Genomic DNA, 17,821 nt, shown 5'->3' with positions numbered 1-17,821 from the left:
TCTCTTCCTGCATTTCCACTGGGACACTGGACCAGCTCCCGTGAAGCACACAGCTTTTGATTGGAGATAATAAGGGGTCCTGGCTTGTCCAGGTTTTAATCTGCCAGGCAGTGACAGGTGATTGCTCACTCTCAAATGCTTCCATAATCATGGCTAGATCTGCGGGCTGCGCCATTTCCATCCCCGTGGTGGACAATGGCAACCTACTGAGAGGCATCGGCGCAGTTTTCTGCGCCTGGCCTGTGGCAGATGGCATAGTTGTATGCGGACGTGAGCGCCCATCTCTGGATGCAGGCCAATGCGTTGGTATTTATCCCTTTACTCTCGGAAAACAGGGATATGAGTGGCTTATGGTCAATTTCCAATTCGAATTTTAGCCCGAACAGGTATTGATGCATTTTCTTTACCCCATAGACACACGCTAACTTATTTTTCAATCATGCTGTAGGATCTCTGGGCCTTAGACAGACTCCTGGATGCATAAGTAATCGATTGCAGCTTCCCGAATCATTAGCTTGTTGAAATACACACCCGACTCCATATGACGACGCATCACATGCTAGTACCAAACGCTTACATGGATCATACAACACAAGCAATTTGTTTGAGCATAACAATTTTCTCGCTTATTCAAAGGCATTTTCTTGGTTTTTGCCCCAAACTCATTCACCCCCTTTTCATAGCAAGACATGTAGTGGTTCTAGCAAGGTGCTGAGACCCGGTAAGAAGTTACCAAAGTAGTTCAAGAGTCCCAGAAACGACCGCAGCTCCGTCACGTTCTGTGGCCTCCGTGTTCTCGATCGCCTCCGTCCTCGCTTGGTGGGCCTGATGCCGTCCACCGCAATCCTCCTTCCCAGGAACTCCACTTCAGGCGCAAAGAAAATGCGTTTTAACCCGAGCCCCACGTGGTTGAGTCGACTAAGAACGTCCTCCAGGTTCGGCAGGTGCTCGGCTGTGTTCCGACCTGTGACCAAGATGTCGTCTCGGAAGACCATGGTGTGCGGGACAGACTTCAGTAAACTTTCCATGTTTCTCTGGAATATTGCCGCCGCTGATCGGATTCCAAACGGGCACCTGTTATAAACAAAAAGACCTTTGTGCGTGTTGATGCAGGTGAGGGCCTTCGATGATTCCTCCAGTTCCTGCGTCATGTAGGCTGAAGTCAGATCCAGCTTCGTGAAAGTCTTTCCTCCCGCCAGCGTTGCAAAGAGGTAGTCGGCTTTTGGTAGTGGGTATTGGTCCTGCAGGGAGAAACGATTGATAGTTACTTTGTAATCGCCACAGATTCTGACGGTGCCGTCTCCCTTGACGACTGGGACAATAGGACTGGCCCACTCGCTGAACTCGATCGGTGAAATGATGCCCTCTCGTTGCAGCCGGTCTAGCTCGATCTCTACCCTCTCATCATGTACGGTACTGCTCGCGCCTTGTGATGGATGGGTCGCGCCCCCAGAATTAGGTGGATCTGCACTTTTGCTCCTTGGAATTTCCCAATGTCTGGTTCGAACAGCGAAGGAAATTTGTTTAAGACCTGGGCACACGAAGTGTCGTCAGCAGGCGATAGTGCTCGGACATCGTCCCAGTTCCAGCGTATCTTTCCCAGCCAGCCATCGCCTGGTACCACCCAGAGTAGGAGACCTTTACGGTAAGCACTGCCGATTACAGGAATCGTTTCTTTAGTGCAAGTTCTTAGTCTCGTGTGAACTGGAGTCAAGACTGGCCTTGAGGCCTTGTTGCACCACAACCTTTCGAAAGTCTTTTTGCCCATGATGGACTGGCTCGCCCCCGTGTCCATCTCCATTGACACCGGGAGTCCATTTAGTTCAACATTCAGCATTATCGGGGGACAATGCGTGGTGAATGTGTGCACCCCATGTACCTCTGCTTCCTCTATCCGAGGCTCTGGTTCGTAGTGATCCTCCGTGGATCTGTCCTCTTCTGCAATGTGGTGGTTTGCAGGTTTAACAGGCTTTGCAACTCACCTGCATACTCGTTGGAGGTGTCCCATTGTTCCACAGCCCTTGCAAACTATTCCTTTGAATCGGCATATATGGAAACGATGATCACCCCCGCAGCGCCAACAAGGTGTTAATGGTCTTGCATTCATCAACCTTGATGGTGGACTCCGAGTCATCTGTGGACATGCAGCTGCAGGTACGTGTGACCTGCCCTGTACGTTACGATTCGAAAACATCACTTTGTTTACAGTACTCGTAGCAGCACTTGTGTGCTGAGAGATTTGCTTCGTATTGTCACTGGTGGCAATGAACACCTGGGCTATCGCTATGGTCTTACTCAAGGTTGGGGTCTCTGCAGTCAAAAGTTTGCGAAGTATGGTTTTGTGGCCAATACAAAGTATGAAAGGGTCTTGAGCATGTGCTCCAAATGTCCTTCAAATTCGCAATGTCCTGCAAGGTGTCTTAGCTTGGCGACATAACTCACCACTTCCTGGCCTTCAGACTTTTTGTAGAACCGGTACCTCGCCACCAGAACGCTTTCCTTCGGGTTCAAATGCTCTTGGACCAGTGTGCACAAATCATCGCATGATTTCTCCGTGGGTTTCACTGGAGTGAGCAGATTCTTCATGAGGCCATACGTTGGTGCCCCACAGACGGGGAGGAGGATCGCCCTTCTTTTGGCAGCGCTCTCTTCCCCATCTAGCTCATTGGCCACGAAGTATTGGTCGATTTGCTCCACAAAAGTTTCCCAATCATCTCCCTCCGAAAATTTCTCCAGGATACCCACTGTTCTCTGCATTGGGTTCGCTATCTGTATCTCGTCGCCAATTGTTGTACGGAGAAAGAGTCAGACTGAACACTGAGCTCAAAGTAAAGTGTGACCATGGTCTTTTATTGCAGAGTGCCTCTCGAACCTGTGAAGCCTTCTTAAATACCTGTGCTCCTAAGGGATTATGGGATCCCTTGGGACTACAGGGAATGAGCCCTCTGGTGGCTGTAGAGTAAATACAAGTCCACATATATAAACGCAAGTGACAGAGTGAGCGAGTGAGACCGAAACAAAAATAATAAAAAAATGCAGGGAAATATGTCCAACCTGGAAAAGGCAGTGGAGAGTGGCCAGGATGTGGAAGGGAGGAGGGCAACACCCTTCTCCAACAAGGCCCTCGTCCAGGAGGTGCACTCGAGGTGGGGCCAATTAACCCAGGGTGGGCATGGAAACCTCCACCTCGGACATACTGAAAAATATGGGGCGAGATCGCCGATGTGGTGCCCTCGGTGTCCCACAAGGCGGGCGGATCGGACCAGTGCTGCAAGAGGTGGGACAGCTTGGTTGCTTCAGCAAGAGTAAGTATTAAAACAGATTTTAAATTGTAATGATCCACTGATTATGTAAATCCGCCGGATTGAAATTAAGCTGGGTATTCTTGCGTAGATTCCCGGCTAAGATTTGGACAGGGTTCTGAACCTGCGCCCTTTAGGTCTAATTTTGGCACTGTCTCCTTTTGGGTTACATTGATGGATGGGGCACAGCTGAGCACTGAGGGGTCTGGTCACCTTTACCCACACTATTAGTCTCTCCGGCTGCTGTCACTTACACAGTGACCCAGCCTAGACAGGGAGAGGGAAGCTGCCCTGGCTCACTGTCTGCCCTGGGACACTTTGGGACATTAGCGCCCATCATTGCCAAGCTCACTAGCTGTCCTGATTCCCACCTCCCTCTTCATGGAGATTGTAGTCGAGATGTTTGTCAAGCATTAGATCCTAAACACGATTTTTGTTATAACCATGCATCAATTGTGGATACAAACCCTATTAGCATATAACATTAGAAACTGCTGTCTTTCCATGATAGTACCCAATCAATTAGCTTACACCATGCTCATCACCTTTGCAGAGGAAGATATCTAAGAATCGGGCTGAGCGCAGGTGCACAGGAGGCGGCCTTGCCCAGCCTAATGGACCTCTAGAAAGTGCAGCAGCACTTGTGGGCACCCACATGCGCTCAGCCATCACCCGTGGTGGTGCAAATCCCTCCCTTGTGTCACGTGAGTAATGTGTAAAGCAATTTTTTTGTTATAACCATGCATCAATTGTGGATACAAACCCTATTAGCATATAACATTAGAAACTGCTGTCTTTCCATGATAGTACCCAATCAATTAGCTTACACCATGCTCATCACCTTTGCAGAGGAAGATATCTAAGAATCGGGCTGAGCGCAGGTGCACAGGAGGCGGCCTTGCCCAGCCTAATGGACCTCTAGAAAGTGCAGCAGCACTTGTGGGCACCCACATGCGCTCAGCCATCACCCGTGGTGGTGCAAATCCCTCCCTTGTGTCACGTGAGTAATGTGTAAAGCAATGGTAATTCAAAATAATTTAACGGCATTTCATAATATATGAATGATGTCATTTTATGCATGTAACTTCTGTACTACTCTCAGGTTAACAACATAAGAACATAAGAAATAGGAGCAGGAGGAGGCCATCTGGCCCCTCAAGCCTGCTCCACCATCATAAAGATCATGGCTGTACTACCATATGATGTAATAATACACAACGTGTCTCAGTTCCCAATTATTGCAGTACTGTTGCTCCTCCTATGTATACCAGCGCAGCGCACAAATGTGTACCCTTCTGTTCTAATAAGCTGAATTGTGTTTTGCAGGTCCAACTCCACAGGCACAAAGGAGGCACCTGCCTCCTTACAGGTGATTATCACCACGGGTGGTGAGCAGGAGACCACGGAGCCAGAGGAGGAGATGGAAACCGAGGAGGATGCCTCTTGCATTGCCTCATCTGTTGTACCTGCGGCCACATCGTCGGCTTCGACTTCGACGGAAGTAGTAGCGGGCCCAAGCGACTTTCAGCAGGCGACCTCAATGCGTCCAACAGTGCGCCCATGCTGAACCCATGGAGGTCGGCACGCGTTGCGACGGGCAGATCCCAAGGAGGATATGACTGCACTGTGCAGGGAGAGCGTCGACCTGAGTCGCGAGCTCCTCCAGGTGTTCACGGTGATGAACGGGAACATTGCCACAATGTCCGCTCGCATATCGGAGGGCATCGAGGTTGTGGCAATGAGCTAGCAGACCGCCGCCATCAATGTCATCCGGTAGTGATGGGAGACAGCAGTGCACGCCAAGGTACCGTCCCACCAAAGGCCAACACAGATGCAAGTCAGGAGGAAGAACTTCCTTCTGGCTTGGAAGTAGTTTAGTCAGAATCGTCTTCTCCACCACCGCCCCCCCCCCCCACCCAGAGAGGATCCTGCCACTGTCACCCCCCCCCCCACCCCCAGCAGCATGCCTTGAGGCCGTCTACTGCAAGTCGTGCAGGCGCGTGTACTGTGGGATCAAAACGGGGGCCTAGGACACTGGAGCTGGAGGGAAGCATGGCCGCAGGTAGAGAGGAAGATTGTTATCGTCGCTATTGTTATTAAAAATGTTGAATGTTGGGGGGGTGGGCGGTGTTTATTCAATGTTATTGTTGAGTGACTGTTGGGTGGGGAGGGGGGGGGGGGGTTGTTATTAAAACATTTAACAATTTTGTAAATTAAAATATTTTATTTGAAATTTTGCAATTGTTGTGCACTGTCTTCTAATAACGTAAGGTATAACATGGAAAACAATGGCCAGGCCAGGCAAGGATGAAACATAATGCAACTGCAACTGTCAATGTAAGTTCTCGCAAAGCGTTCATTTATGAGCTGCTGATGCAAGAGGTTTGCAGCTGCGCAACTCCCAAGGGGCCTTTCCAGTCTTGCGAGGAGGCGTAGGGGCATGGGTTAATTGTCCTGATTGTCCTCCCAGAGGTCCTCGTCATCCTCTTCCTCCTCCGTCACACACTCCTGAGGTGGACCGGCAGCCCACCTGGCAATTGTTGTCCTCTTCTTATAGCTATATTATGCAACACACCACAGTAAACTCAGCGACTTGGTCAGCGTGGTATTGTAGGCTGCCTCCAGAGTGGTCCAGGCATCTGAAGCACTGCTTCAGCACTCCAATCGTCTTTGACAATATTGCACGTAGCTATATTGCTTTCATTGTAGTGCTTCTCAGCTTCCGTCTGGGGATTACGCAGGGGGGTCATGAGCCAGCTGGCAACCCCATATACTTTATCCCCCAGCATTCAGCCATGACCTTGTGGCTCTCACGCAAGATGTACGCATCATGGATGCTACCTGGAAAATTTGACTTTACTGCCATGATTATTTGGTTGTGATTGACAATAAGCTGCACATTCAGGGAGTGGAATCTCTTTCAGTTCCGAAACACCTCCGCATCCTTTAAAGGTGTTCTCAGGGTGATGTCCGTATAGGCTATTGTTCCCTGCACCTTGGGGAAGTTTGCTATTCGAGAAACCCAGAGCCCTCTCGGTCTGTGCCGCCCTGATCATAAGGAAACTTAAAAGTCCATCCTGCGTGCGTAAAGGGCAGTAGTCACCCAATGGAGCAATGTGTGGTGTGCTGAGGAATAGTGCAAATGTCGCTAGCTGAGGCCTGAAAGGAGCCCGATGCATAGAAGGAAAGTGCCGCAGTAACCTTAACCTCAATGGACAGTGTGGTCCTGATGGTGCTGGATGATGCAGATCTCCCTTGATGAGCTCGCATATCTCAGCGATGACCTCCTTTCGGAAGCGCAAGTTCAGGTATGATCGCTTTTCCCTGTAACTGTGTCGGGTGTATGGGCTCCTTCTCTGCAGCTGTCTACCACCTTCAATATACCTTCTCCCATCTTCAGTCTGCAGCATGTGACGAGTGACCAATACTGGTAGAGAGGTTACAGGCCCCATCACTATTGCTATAAATGCCCTAAATTTGTCCTCAATAAATAGAAATGTGAGCAGATGATTGCCAAAGAGTCAATAAGGCCCTTAAAATAACTCAAATTAATTCTCCTCATAAGCCCTTTCTTCAAGGAGCCTCTCACTTCCTCTGACATTCAAAATGGCGTCTATTGTACAGAGTTCTGCCGAACAGTGCCAGTCGGGAGCAGCTTTTTTCCAGTGATCTTCTCGGCGAGCGATCAGCCTGGCGATGTGGCGAAAGTTGGGCCGGCAATTTAACGGCCCAACTTTCCAATTTTAAAGGTGAAATGGGCGATAGCCTGCCTATTTGGGCGATAGTCCAGAGATCATCAGGGGAAAGTCTAGTCCATAGATTTTTCTAAAATATTTAATTCAATTGCAATTAAATCTTAAATGTGAGTTTAAAAAAAAAAATGTATTGGGTTTGTGTTTCGGTGGGTATTCTCATTGATGTAATGGGAGCTCGTTTAAACGGAACTCACCATTACCATCAATGAGAATACTCCATTTTTATTGGTGGTCCAGGCCCACGTGATCCCAGGATGCGCGGGCCTCTTTGCTGTGCATCTAGGCCTTGGACCGGAAATGTTCGTTCCTCCAAGACCAGTAGGTACTTTCATAAAATATTTTTTGGTTTGAGGCATCCGACCACAAATTTTGGCCCCAGGGATTCACCTATGAGGCAACTCAGTGTACTAATCCACATAGTTATTACTCTGGGATGACATGCTTCAGTACAAGGAGGTGCAACTTAAGATAGTACCATACTCATGATAGATAAAATTATTTCAATTGAAATCCTTTCCCAATACACTACTTGCAAATAGGGTTGCACAGTACAGAGTCAATTTTTGGGACATTTATAATTTAAAAATTTGAATTGACAGTTACCATTTATATTCATGCAGCTCAAATACCCCGTTTCCTTTATAAAAGCTCAGATGGCTTAGTGGGTAAATGCATTGCAGGGTGTGCAGTTCAAGATCCTAGGTTGAATCAACTAGTCGTTCTGGGGGCATTAGAACTGGGCTCAACATTCCAGGTAGGGAAGGAAGGACAGTTGGTGGTGGGGGTGGGGGGGGAAAGGGGGTGAAGGCCATGGTTCCTATTCCCAATCACCATGCTAGCAATTGTAGGCTCAGGTTCTGCTCTGGCCAGTCAAGTAGCTTGGCAACTATCTGGACTCCCAGTGAAACTATACATACCATGGAGTTTCCACCTCCAGTGGGGGTTGGGGGGGGAATGATCAAGTCAAGACCGTAGGGGAAGAATTTTTTTTGTTAAAAGGATAATTTTGGGCAATCATACTAGTCCTAACATTTCAGTGTGTACAATTTCCACACTGTAGAGCAACTTGACAACATGTTGAATGGTGCTTTCCGAGCAATCAGTAACCCAAATAAGTGTCTTGCTACAAATTGGGAATGAAATCAGTGTAAAGTGCTGATTTTATTCCAGTCCAGGAAAACTATACTGTACATTAGGAAATATACAGTACAGAAAGCAAAGAGGTTTTGATCCTTAATGTTCAGCACAAGTGCAAAATGTAACCTCAAACATGGAGTATAATTCTTCTATACTTGCACACTAAAATGACAAGCAGCTTTTAGAATACTTTGCAGACAAAATAATGCTGCCAGCATATACAAAAACAAAGGCATCAATTCTCATGGAGTTCGGCCCAAGACTGGAGCACATCTACCATTCAAAAGGAGAACTATGGGACATCAAGTTAAAGTCTTACACTTTGCTTCTAAAGTAGTGCAGCTAGAAAAAAACAATTGAAAGTTCAACCATTATATAAATTAAATGGGATGTTATTGTCTATCCCATACTTCAATCCATATCCCTATTCTTCCTTTCCCCAAAGCAACAAGTTATGGCATAATTTTGAACTGCATGACAACCTTACTGACGTATTTAAATTTGATCAGGATGTTATATAGTTAGTTACAGATAGACAAATAATATGCAATATCAATCATGAGTGGATGTACTCAATGCATTTAACAAATTAAAAACACGTAGACAGGTTTTTTAAAAAGTGCTTTTTTGGTTTAATTTTTTTTAATTACCTTACCTATTCTGGAATCTGGATGTAAAAGTTCCCGTGGATTACTGTAATATGCATCCAGGTCAAAAGGCTCTTTTTTGTAGAAAGTGATGATTTTGGAGAATGGTGCTGGATGATTTTTGCTGAAAACTTCACACTCCCTGTGAAAGAATTTGACATTCAGAAACAACCGACAAAAAGACTTAATTTAATGCTCACTATTTCCTTGTTGCAAAATGTTATGTTCTTACATATGTAAATAAATATTGATTTGGACATATCCCAAAAAAACCTCTAGGCAGAGGCATATGTGTACACACTTTTCTAGTCCATCATTTACTATAAATATTAGAAAGAAGATTAAAAGCTTATATAACCCCCAAAACACATATGTTGCACAAATCTCCTGCATAGTCACTTTATTCAATCTTCTTTAGGGCATACAGGAAGATAACATATACTTAGAGGACAGAAAAGTACAAGCTAGTCCATCGAGCCTGTCCCCAACCCAGAATGGTGTCATTTACATGCATCTTCAGCATTCCTCCCAACACCCCCCACCACCCCCAAGTTGTGCAATTTCCTGGAAGCAAAAAAAAAAGATCAGCAACTCTAAGTGGTACTTCTCAGCATCTAATCTAATTATATGCTTTTGGCACTTGATTTTTCGGGCTTTTGCCAAGGAAGGGGACTTTGTCAAAGCTATGGTAAACAAGGTAGTTGCTGGGATAGTGGAGGAGATTAAAACAGATAAAAGGTGATTCTGGAAAGGCTGGTACTAATTAAAGTGGCCAAGTCATCTGGTACAGATGGGATGCATCCTAGGTTACTGAGTGAAGGGTAGAAATTGCAGAAGTGCTCGCCACAATCTTCCAGTCCTCTTTGGTTACAGGGGTCGTGCCAAAGGATATCAAATGTTACACCAGTGCTTAAAAACAGGGGAGAAGGATAAACCTGGCAATTACAGCCCAGTCAGTTTAACATTGGTAATGGGGAAGCTTTTAGAAACAATGGGCCCAAATTTGGCCCTCCAGTTTTATCGGCACACTCATGCAAGGTGCGCTGACTTCCTACACTCAAAACGGCGCCGAAAAGATATCCCCGTATCGGGGGGGGGGGGGAAAGGCAGAGCTAGGCCCCTGCGCTCAAGAGTGTCGGCAGCTCAATGCATGCGCACTGGAGGTTTCGCGCATGCGCAGTAGCTCCTCTGCAGCGTGGGACCCGATGTCTCGCCCCTATCCCAGGCTGAGTGGCGTCACGATGTGCGCTGGGCTACTGCACGCCAGAGTGAGTCCCGCACCTATCCCCAGCCGACTGGCCTCCCACACCAGCCGGCCCGCTGACTTCCTGGGCCAAGGTAGGACTCGAGTTTTATTTTTTGTTTATTGATCGTTGTGCTTTGTTAGGGGAGTTTGATGGGGTTTAGGGGGGGGGGGGCGAGGAGGAAAAAAAAAAGTCAGCAGGCCTTGGAGAGAAGTCCACCAGTACCTCGGAGTTGACTCCTGCAGCCTCCGTATTCTGCGAGCCCAACCTGCTGTGTGTTGTGTGTGGCCAGTTACCTGCGCGCTCTCCCACCCGGGCATCCCACCCACCCGCACCTATCCCCAATAGAGTGGCCTCTCGCACCGGCAGACCCACTGACGTCTTGGGCCGAGTTATGAAGGTAGGATTTAGGTTTTAATGATTATTTATTTTTGATGGTTTTTATGCTTCTTGAATGTTGTTGTGAAGGTGTTTAGTGCTTTGCAAGGTCCTCGCCGCTTCCCTTCCCCCACCCCCCATCTCTGGTACCTGCACTGATTTCTTAACTCTCCACAAGGGTTTTCTGTGCAGCCACAGACGCTGGCCTAAGTTAGTTTGGAGCAACTATTAGTTGCCCAAACTGACTTAAATGGCCAAAACAGGCATAGGTATCTGGTAATGCCCCTTTTTGAAAAAAAAAAACTAAAAAAAAAAACCTAACTCACTTACACTGGAGCAAATTAAATGTACAGAATGGGGATTTTTAAGATACTCCAGAAAAATCAAGTTGCTCCAAAAAAAGGGCGGAGCAACTCCTGGGCAAATTTGGGCCCATGATCCAGAAGAAAATTAACAGTTGTTTGGACAAGCATGGATCAATAACGGTGAGCCAGCACGGATTAGTTAAAGGCAAATCATGTTTGACTAACTTGATTTGAGTTTTTTGATGAGGTAACAGAGGGTGGATGAGGGCAATGCAGTTGATGTGGATATGGATTTTCAAAAAGCATTTGATAAAGTAATACATACTAGGCTTGTTAGCAAAATTAAAGGGGATAAAAGGGGAAAGGGGCAGCAGCAGCAGATACAAAATTGGCTAAGGGATAGAAAACAGAGTTGTGGTGAATGGCTGCTTTTTGGACTGGAGTGAGGTACACAGTGGCACTCCAAGGTTCAATACTCGGACCACTTGCTGATATATATTAATGACTTGGACTTGGGGATACAGGACATAATTTCAAAATGTGCAACTGACAAAACTTGGGTGTACACATGGCAGATGAAATTCAATGTAGAGAAGTCTGAGGGGATACAATTTGGTAGGATGAGGAGACACCATACCCACTAAATAATACAATTTTAAAGGAGGTGCAAGAGAGACCTGGGAGTACTTGTGCACAAATCTTTGAAGGTGGCAGGACAGGTTAACAAAGCATATGGGGTCCTAGGTTTTATAAATAGAGGCTTGGCTGTAATTTTGTTTGGGGAGGGGTTCAGAGGCGAGCTGGAAGCCTGGAGGGAAATCAGGGATGTGGGGGGGGGCGGATTGGGGGAAAAATAAAAAAATTGGAGATTGTTGGGGGGGGGGGGGGGGGCAGGTTGGTGGAGGTTCGGCAGGGGGCACCGAAAGATCGCAGTCGGCCTCATCATCAGTTTTGGTGGTGGGGATGACTTAGTTAGGGACCCTGGATCCAGGAGATAGATATAAAGCCACTTACCTCCTTGATGTAGCAGTCCCTACTGCCATTTAACTGCTGAGTTTCACGAATTGTGAGAAACCTATCCTCAGGCAGTCAAATTCAAGACAGATGGGAAAAGAGAGACGTCTAGCCAAATTACAACATTTAAATTGAGGTAACGCTGCCTGGGAACAGATTGATCGCCCGCCCCACGTCCAAAGGCTGAAGGGTTGCTAAATGAGAGGGCGCAGATTTAAGGTGAGTGGCAAAAGAACCAGAGGCGACAGGAGGAAATTTTTTTTTACGTAATGAGTGGTTAGAATTCGGACTGCACTGCCTGATGAATTGTATCCACCACCCTAATAGTAGCTTTCAAAAGGGAACTTGAAGGAGAAAAAATTGTAAGGATATAGGGAAAGAGTGGAGGAGTGGGACTAACTGGATTGCTCTTCACTAAGAAAGACGCGAAAAACCTCCCGAAAATACTAGGGGACCGAGGGTCTAGCAAGGAGGAACTGAGGAAAATCCTTATTAGTCAGGAAATGGTGTTAGGGAAATTGATGAGATTGAAGGCCGGTAAATCCCCAGGGCCTGATACTCTGGGATTCAGACTACTTAAGTGGCCCTAGAAATAGTAGATGCATTGATGGTCATTTTCCAACATTCCATGGACTCTGGATCAGTTCCTATGGATTGGAGGGTAGCTAATGTAACCCCACTTTTATAAACAAAAGGGAGAAAGCAGGGAATTGTAGACCGGTTAGCCTGACATCGGTAGTGGGGAAAATGCTGGAATCAATTAAAGATGTAATAGCAGCACATTTGGAAAGCAGTGACAGGATCAGTCCAAGTCAGCATGGATTTATGAAAGAGAAATTATGCTTGACAAATCTTCTAGAATTTTGAGAGGATATAACTAGTAAAGTGGATAAGGGAGAACCAGTGGATGTGGTGTATTTGGACTTTCAAAAGGCTTTTGACAAGGTCCCATACAAGAGATTAGTGTGTAAAATGAAGGCACATGGTATTGGGGGTAATGTATTGACGTGGATAGAGAACTGGTTGGCAGACCGGAAGCAAAGAGTGGGAATAAACAGGTTTTTTTCAGAATGGCAGGCAGTGACTATTGGGGTACCGCAAGGTTCAGTGCTGGGACCTCAGCCATTTGCAATATATATTAACGATTTAGACGAAGGAATTGAATGTAATATCTCCAAGTTTGCAGATGACACTAAGCTGGGTGGCAGTATGAGCTGTGAGGAGGAATGCAAGAGGCTGCAGGGTGACTTGGACAGGTTAGGTGAGTGGGCAAATACATGACACATGCAGTATAATGTGGATAAATGTAAGGTTATCCACTTTGATGACAAAAGCAGGAAGGCAGATTATCTGAATGGTGACAGATTAGTAAAAGGGGAGGTGCAACGAGACATGGGTGTCATGGTACATCAGTCATTGAAAGTTGGCATGCAGGTGCAGCAGACAGTAAAGAAAGCAAGTGGCATGTTGGCCTTCATAGTGAGAGGATTTGAGTATAGGAGCAGCGAGGTCTTACTGCAGTTGTACAGGGCCTTGGTGAGACCACATCTTAAGTATTGTGTGTAGTTTTGGTCTCCTAAACTAAGGAAGGACATTCTTGCTATTGAGGGAGTGCAGCGAAGGTTCACCAGACTGATTCCCGGGATGGCAGGACTAACATATGAAGAAAGACTGGATCAACTAGGCTTATATTCACTGGAATTTAGACGAATGAGGGGTGATCTCAGAATCCTAAAATTCTGACGGGATTGGACAGCTTAGATGCAGGAAGAATGTTCCCGATGTTGGGGAAGTCCAGAAACAGGGGTCACAGTCTAAGGATAAAGGGTAAGCCATCTAGGACCGAGATGAGGAGAAACTTTTTCACCCAGAGAATTATGAACCTATGGAATTCTCTACCACAGAAAGTTGTTGAGTCCAGTTCGTTGGATATATTCAAAAGGGAGTTAGATGTGGCCCTTACAGCTAAAGAGATCAGGGGGTATGGAGAGAGGGCAGGAGTGAGGTACTGAAGTTGCATGATCAGCCACGATCATATTGAATGGTGGTGCAGGCTCGAACGGCCGAATGGCCTGCTCCTGCATCTATTTTCTATGTTTCTTCGAAAGAGCCAGTGCAGACTCCATGGGCCGAATGGTCCCCATCTGTGTTATACTTTTCTATTAAAAGGAAGTACTGTAGTACTGCAAGTACTAGGGCCCAGAAGTAGCACGGGCCAGCCCACACTGTGATGTGTGCGCGCAGCAGAGCTGGTCTCCAGTTGTCTTGGTTAATCTTGCTACTGGACCAAGACCTAGCTCTGTCAAGCCCGTATGGTGGCTGGGGTGTAACGGCCACCACATGTTAAAAAAAAATCCACGCACAGGCATCTTCCACTCTACACGATGTAGTTTGGGATCCAGAATATCATTGAAACACCTGTGAACTCAGCAGCTTTCGACGTGGAAGCAAGTCATTCTCATTTCTTTGATGATGATGACGACTATTCTATAATTCTAATAGGAGCACAGATAATGATATAGATATGTAGGTACTTTATTTAAAAAAAAACTACTCACCCCAACCCTTCTTCAGTTGTAGATTTCCATTTTAAAGTGATTGGAAAAGGAACTACATCAGTGATGGAAAACTCACGCACTTTAAATGCTGGTGAAAGGATTGCACACTGGGTGGCGAGGGAGGGGAAAACAAAACATCTTATAATTTTCAAAATCTGTATCTTCATAGCAACATATTTTAACAAGGTAATGCTTGTAAAAAATAATTCTCAACTATCAAAACATAATATGCAATTTGAACTGGATAAAGACATGACTTTAAAATCGGTGTCCATAGTAAGGAAGTTAAATGCAAATTTTTTTTTTAAAAAATCAGGATATTAAAATGTCACCAGTAGTCAGGATTCGTACAGTTATACAAAGAAATCAGGAAATAACTGGGCAAAATAGCAAGTTGGATTTGTATTTCCATAGATGCATAATTGACTAAATTTTACTTAGTATGTCAGACCACTTCTTCCCTTCCCAAAACTTGATTAGTTTAGTAAGTCAAAAATTGATTCCTGTCCTTCATTTGTATTGGTCATTGTCTCACAATCTGTAGGTCTAAACTTAGATTAAAGTTTTTACTAATATATTGTATCAGGAAAAAAGCATATTGCAAACTGGACTGATTATAGAAAGCTCTAGTGGGTACTGCATTGAAGACTACTGATGAATGCACCTGTATTACCTCAGAACACAAAGACTACCAATAGGAACCGCTTACACAATTCTTCTGGTGAAGAAGGTTTTCAAACCATGGAACTGGTAAAATACTCAAATAATCTTACCCTAGCTGAGAAATAAGTCCAGACAGGGAATGCCTGATAATTTGTAATATTTCTTAATTTTTCTGCTTTTGTGAACAGGTCACTCAACTTAGAATGGATTTCTGAAAATAAATTTTAAAGAATGTGCTCAATTTGACAAGTCTGTTATTTACCATTTCAGTTGGGTGGATTATTCCATTTCTTCCATTACTAAAACAATGAAAAGGGTGCCAAAATCAAAGCAGCTACAGATCCTTTTTCATGAATTTATATACGATGATCAAATACTAGCCAGAATCTTACCTGCAGCGCACAACCTCGTGCTACAGCTTCATCTGCATTGAGAGTCGTGCTTATATCTTTGTGAAAGAATTTTGCAATTCTCTCTTTTACAGCTGGAATTCTTGTTGCCCCGCCCAAAATTTCAACAGAGTATATATCTTCAAGCTGCAATTCTACAATCAAAATAAAATCAGTTACTACTATACAAGAACATATTTCACAATACACAAACTTGTCTCAACTGTTTTACCCAAATGGACTAGAATCTAAAAAGTATATTTACTTTCTAGCAGAGTGCACTGACCTGGTGATTAACAATTATTCAAGTTGTAGTAAGCTTGTGTTATTCTCACACTTCAAAGTAGACATATTATACACAGACCAGAGATTCAACAGGCTAATACAACTAATTAAAATGTACAAAATATTGTAAATTTACAAAATACAGAACAGTAGAGCAATTTTGTCTCAAGCTACATTACTCAGGTTAGGAGTTTCATATGCAATATGAAATCAGAAAAAAAACTAAACACTCGTGTCCCAATCACCATGTATGCATTCCAAATGCATCTCTGGATTGTTTAATCAGACAAAACCATTGGTGCTTAAAACACAATGCAATATTCTGCATAGTTTATAAATGCAATGCACCCATAACAATTGTGACACACTCGCTTGATTTGGAACATATCTGACCATCTTGATGAGACACACTGAAAATACTCATGTCTAACATCCGGTTGCCACCTTCTCCATCTGTCCAAACGGCATGAATGTCTTTCAGTTTAATGTCAGTAAAACCAAAGTCATTCTCTTTAGCTGTTATTGTTTTGGATTCCGCCGATTTCCTTGGTTTGAGGTGCGACACCTCCATGTTTCATTTGATGTGAATCAACTTCCCTCTCCACAACCAATTCAAGACCATTTATTTTGCCTACAAGGGAACATTGCCCACAACCCTCAGATATCTGAGCTCCCAATTCTGGTCTTGATCATTCCCAATTTTAATCGCTTATCTTCAGCTGCCGAAGTTCTACGGTCTGGAATTCCCTCCCTGAACCTCTGCCTCCCTTTCTTCCTTTAAAACGCTCCTTAAAACCTACATCATCTGCCCAAACATCTCCTTATGTGGCTCGATGTCAAATTTTGATTGATAACACTCCTGTGAAGCACCTTAGGATGTTTTACTACATTTAAAAAAAAGGTGCTATATAAATAAAAGTAGTTGTTGTTGGTGGTGGAGTCTTGGATCTAAGATTTGAATTTGCTGAGGGTACTTGTGTAGTCTTTTTTGAACTTGTTTCATGTCCAGTGGCTCCTTGGTCTCAATTCCAACACCCAGATTCAAATGGCACCACAGTTAAATTCACTACCCATCAGAAAGAATGTGCATTTAAGCAGGCTTTACTGTAGAACATTTAATTCAGTGTGCAGATGACCCTACAAGTCTCAATTCTGCAAGGGAAGATTACTGAAAAAAGTAATATTTTGACATTGTAGCAGACAAGATGTGTGTGTGAATTGTGAAATCATAAAAACAAATATCCTACAGAATACCTAAAATTTTATTTATTCCCATTATAAATTCCTATGTTGGAAATGGTTTGTAAATTAGGTACCCTGTAATTGCATAAGAGGCATGACAGTGCCAGTACTGTCAGGAGAGTGAAATTGCAGCATGACCAGTTTACATAGGCAAATTCCATTATAGAAATTAGTGCAGAATACAGGATTCTAAAATGGGCACTGAATTACATCCTCACATCCTGGTTAAATTATCCTTCATCCACTGTCTCCACTTCACTGGAAAACCACACTTTGCTCTTGACTCCCCTGTGGCATATGTAAACATTTTATATAAAGTTGAAGTACAAAGTTACAAGGTTACCAACTTTAAGGAGGCCACTTACTGGCTTGTTCAATTATGCTTTTTAAGGGAGTCTCCACTTTGGTTAAAAAAGAGGCACAAAGTTCTTCAAACTGTGCTCTGGAAAGGAAGAACAAAATATTTCTAATGTACCACATTGCTGTCAAGAGACTTTAAGCTATCCAAACAGGAAGAACATTTTTCATTGAGTAAAACAGTTTGAGAAAACATGTTCAAATCCAAAAAGATAGCCAAATAGCTTATATAGATATCCTGTTTCAGCAGGATTATAAAAAAGATAGGAAGATACCAAAGCAAAATATTAAATCTAAACTGCAACTAGCCAAAATTCTGAGCAATACCACCACCATATTTACATATTTTCACTTAATATAATTCTCTTGAACTGGTTAATTTAGTTGCAGTTTTTGTTTACAAAAAGACAAGTCTTAAATCGGCAGAGGAGAAACTGATCAAAACCTCACCACAGTAATCCACTCCATCGGATCTTTGCTGGCGGAGTCACTTTCACGTGAGATGGAGATCTAGTGTTGGGTCAACCTGAACACAGCCACTCTTA

The 17,821-nt window shown here is 44.4% G+C and overlaps 1 protein-coding gene across 2 annotated transcripts in view; it reads right to left on the bottom strand.

The window, feature by feature from the left end:
- Positions 1-17,821, bottom strand: part of hspa4l (heat shock protein 4 like) — a 77,809-nt gene that overhangs the window by 24,584 nt on the left and 35,404 nt on the right. For both annotated transcript variants that reach the window (XM_070871869.1, XM_070871876.1), the window contains exons 8-11: positions 17,285-17,361; positions 15,396-15,547; positions 14,341-14,447; positions 8,850-8,983 (exon numbers count right to left, since the gene is read on the bottom strand). In XM_070871869.1, the coding sequence (XP_070727970.1) occupies positions 8,850-8,983; positions 14,341-14,447; positions 15,396-15,547; positions 17,285-17,361 (470 nt within the window). The remainder of the gene's footprint in view (positions 1-8,849; positions 8,984-14,340; positions 14,448-15,395; positions 15,548-17,284; positions 17,362-17,821) is intronic.

This window comes from Pristiophorus japonicus, chromosome 2, assembly GCF_044704955.1.
Source record: "Pristiophorus japonicus isolate sPriJap1 chromosome 2, sPriJap1.hap1, whole genome shotgun sequence".
Classification (NCBI taxonomy): Eukaryota; Metazoa; Chordata; class Chondrichthyes; family Pristiophoridae; genus Pristiophorus; species Pristiophorus japonicus.
This window is presented reverse-complemented; position numbering and strand designations above follow the sequence as displayed.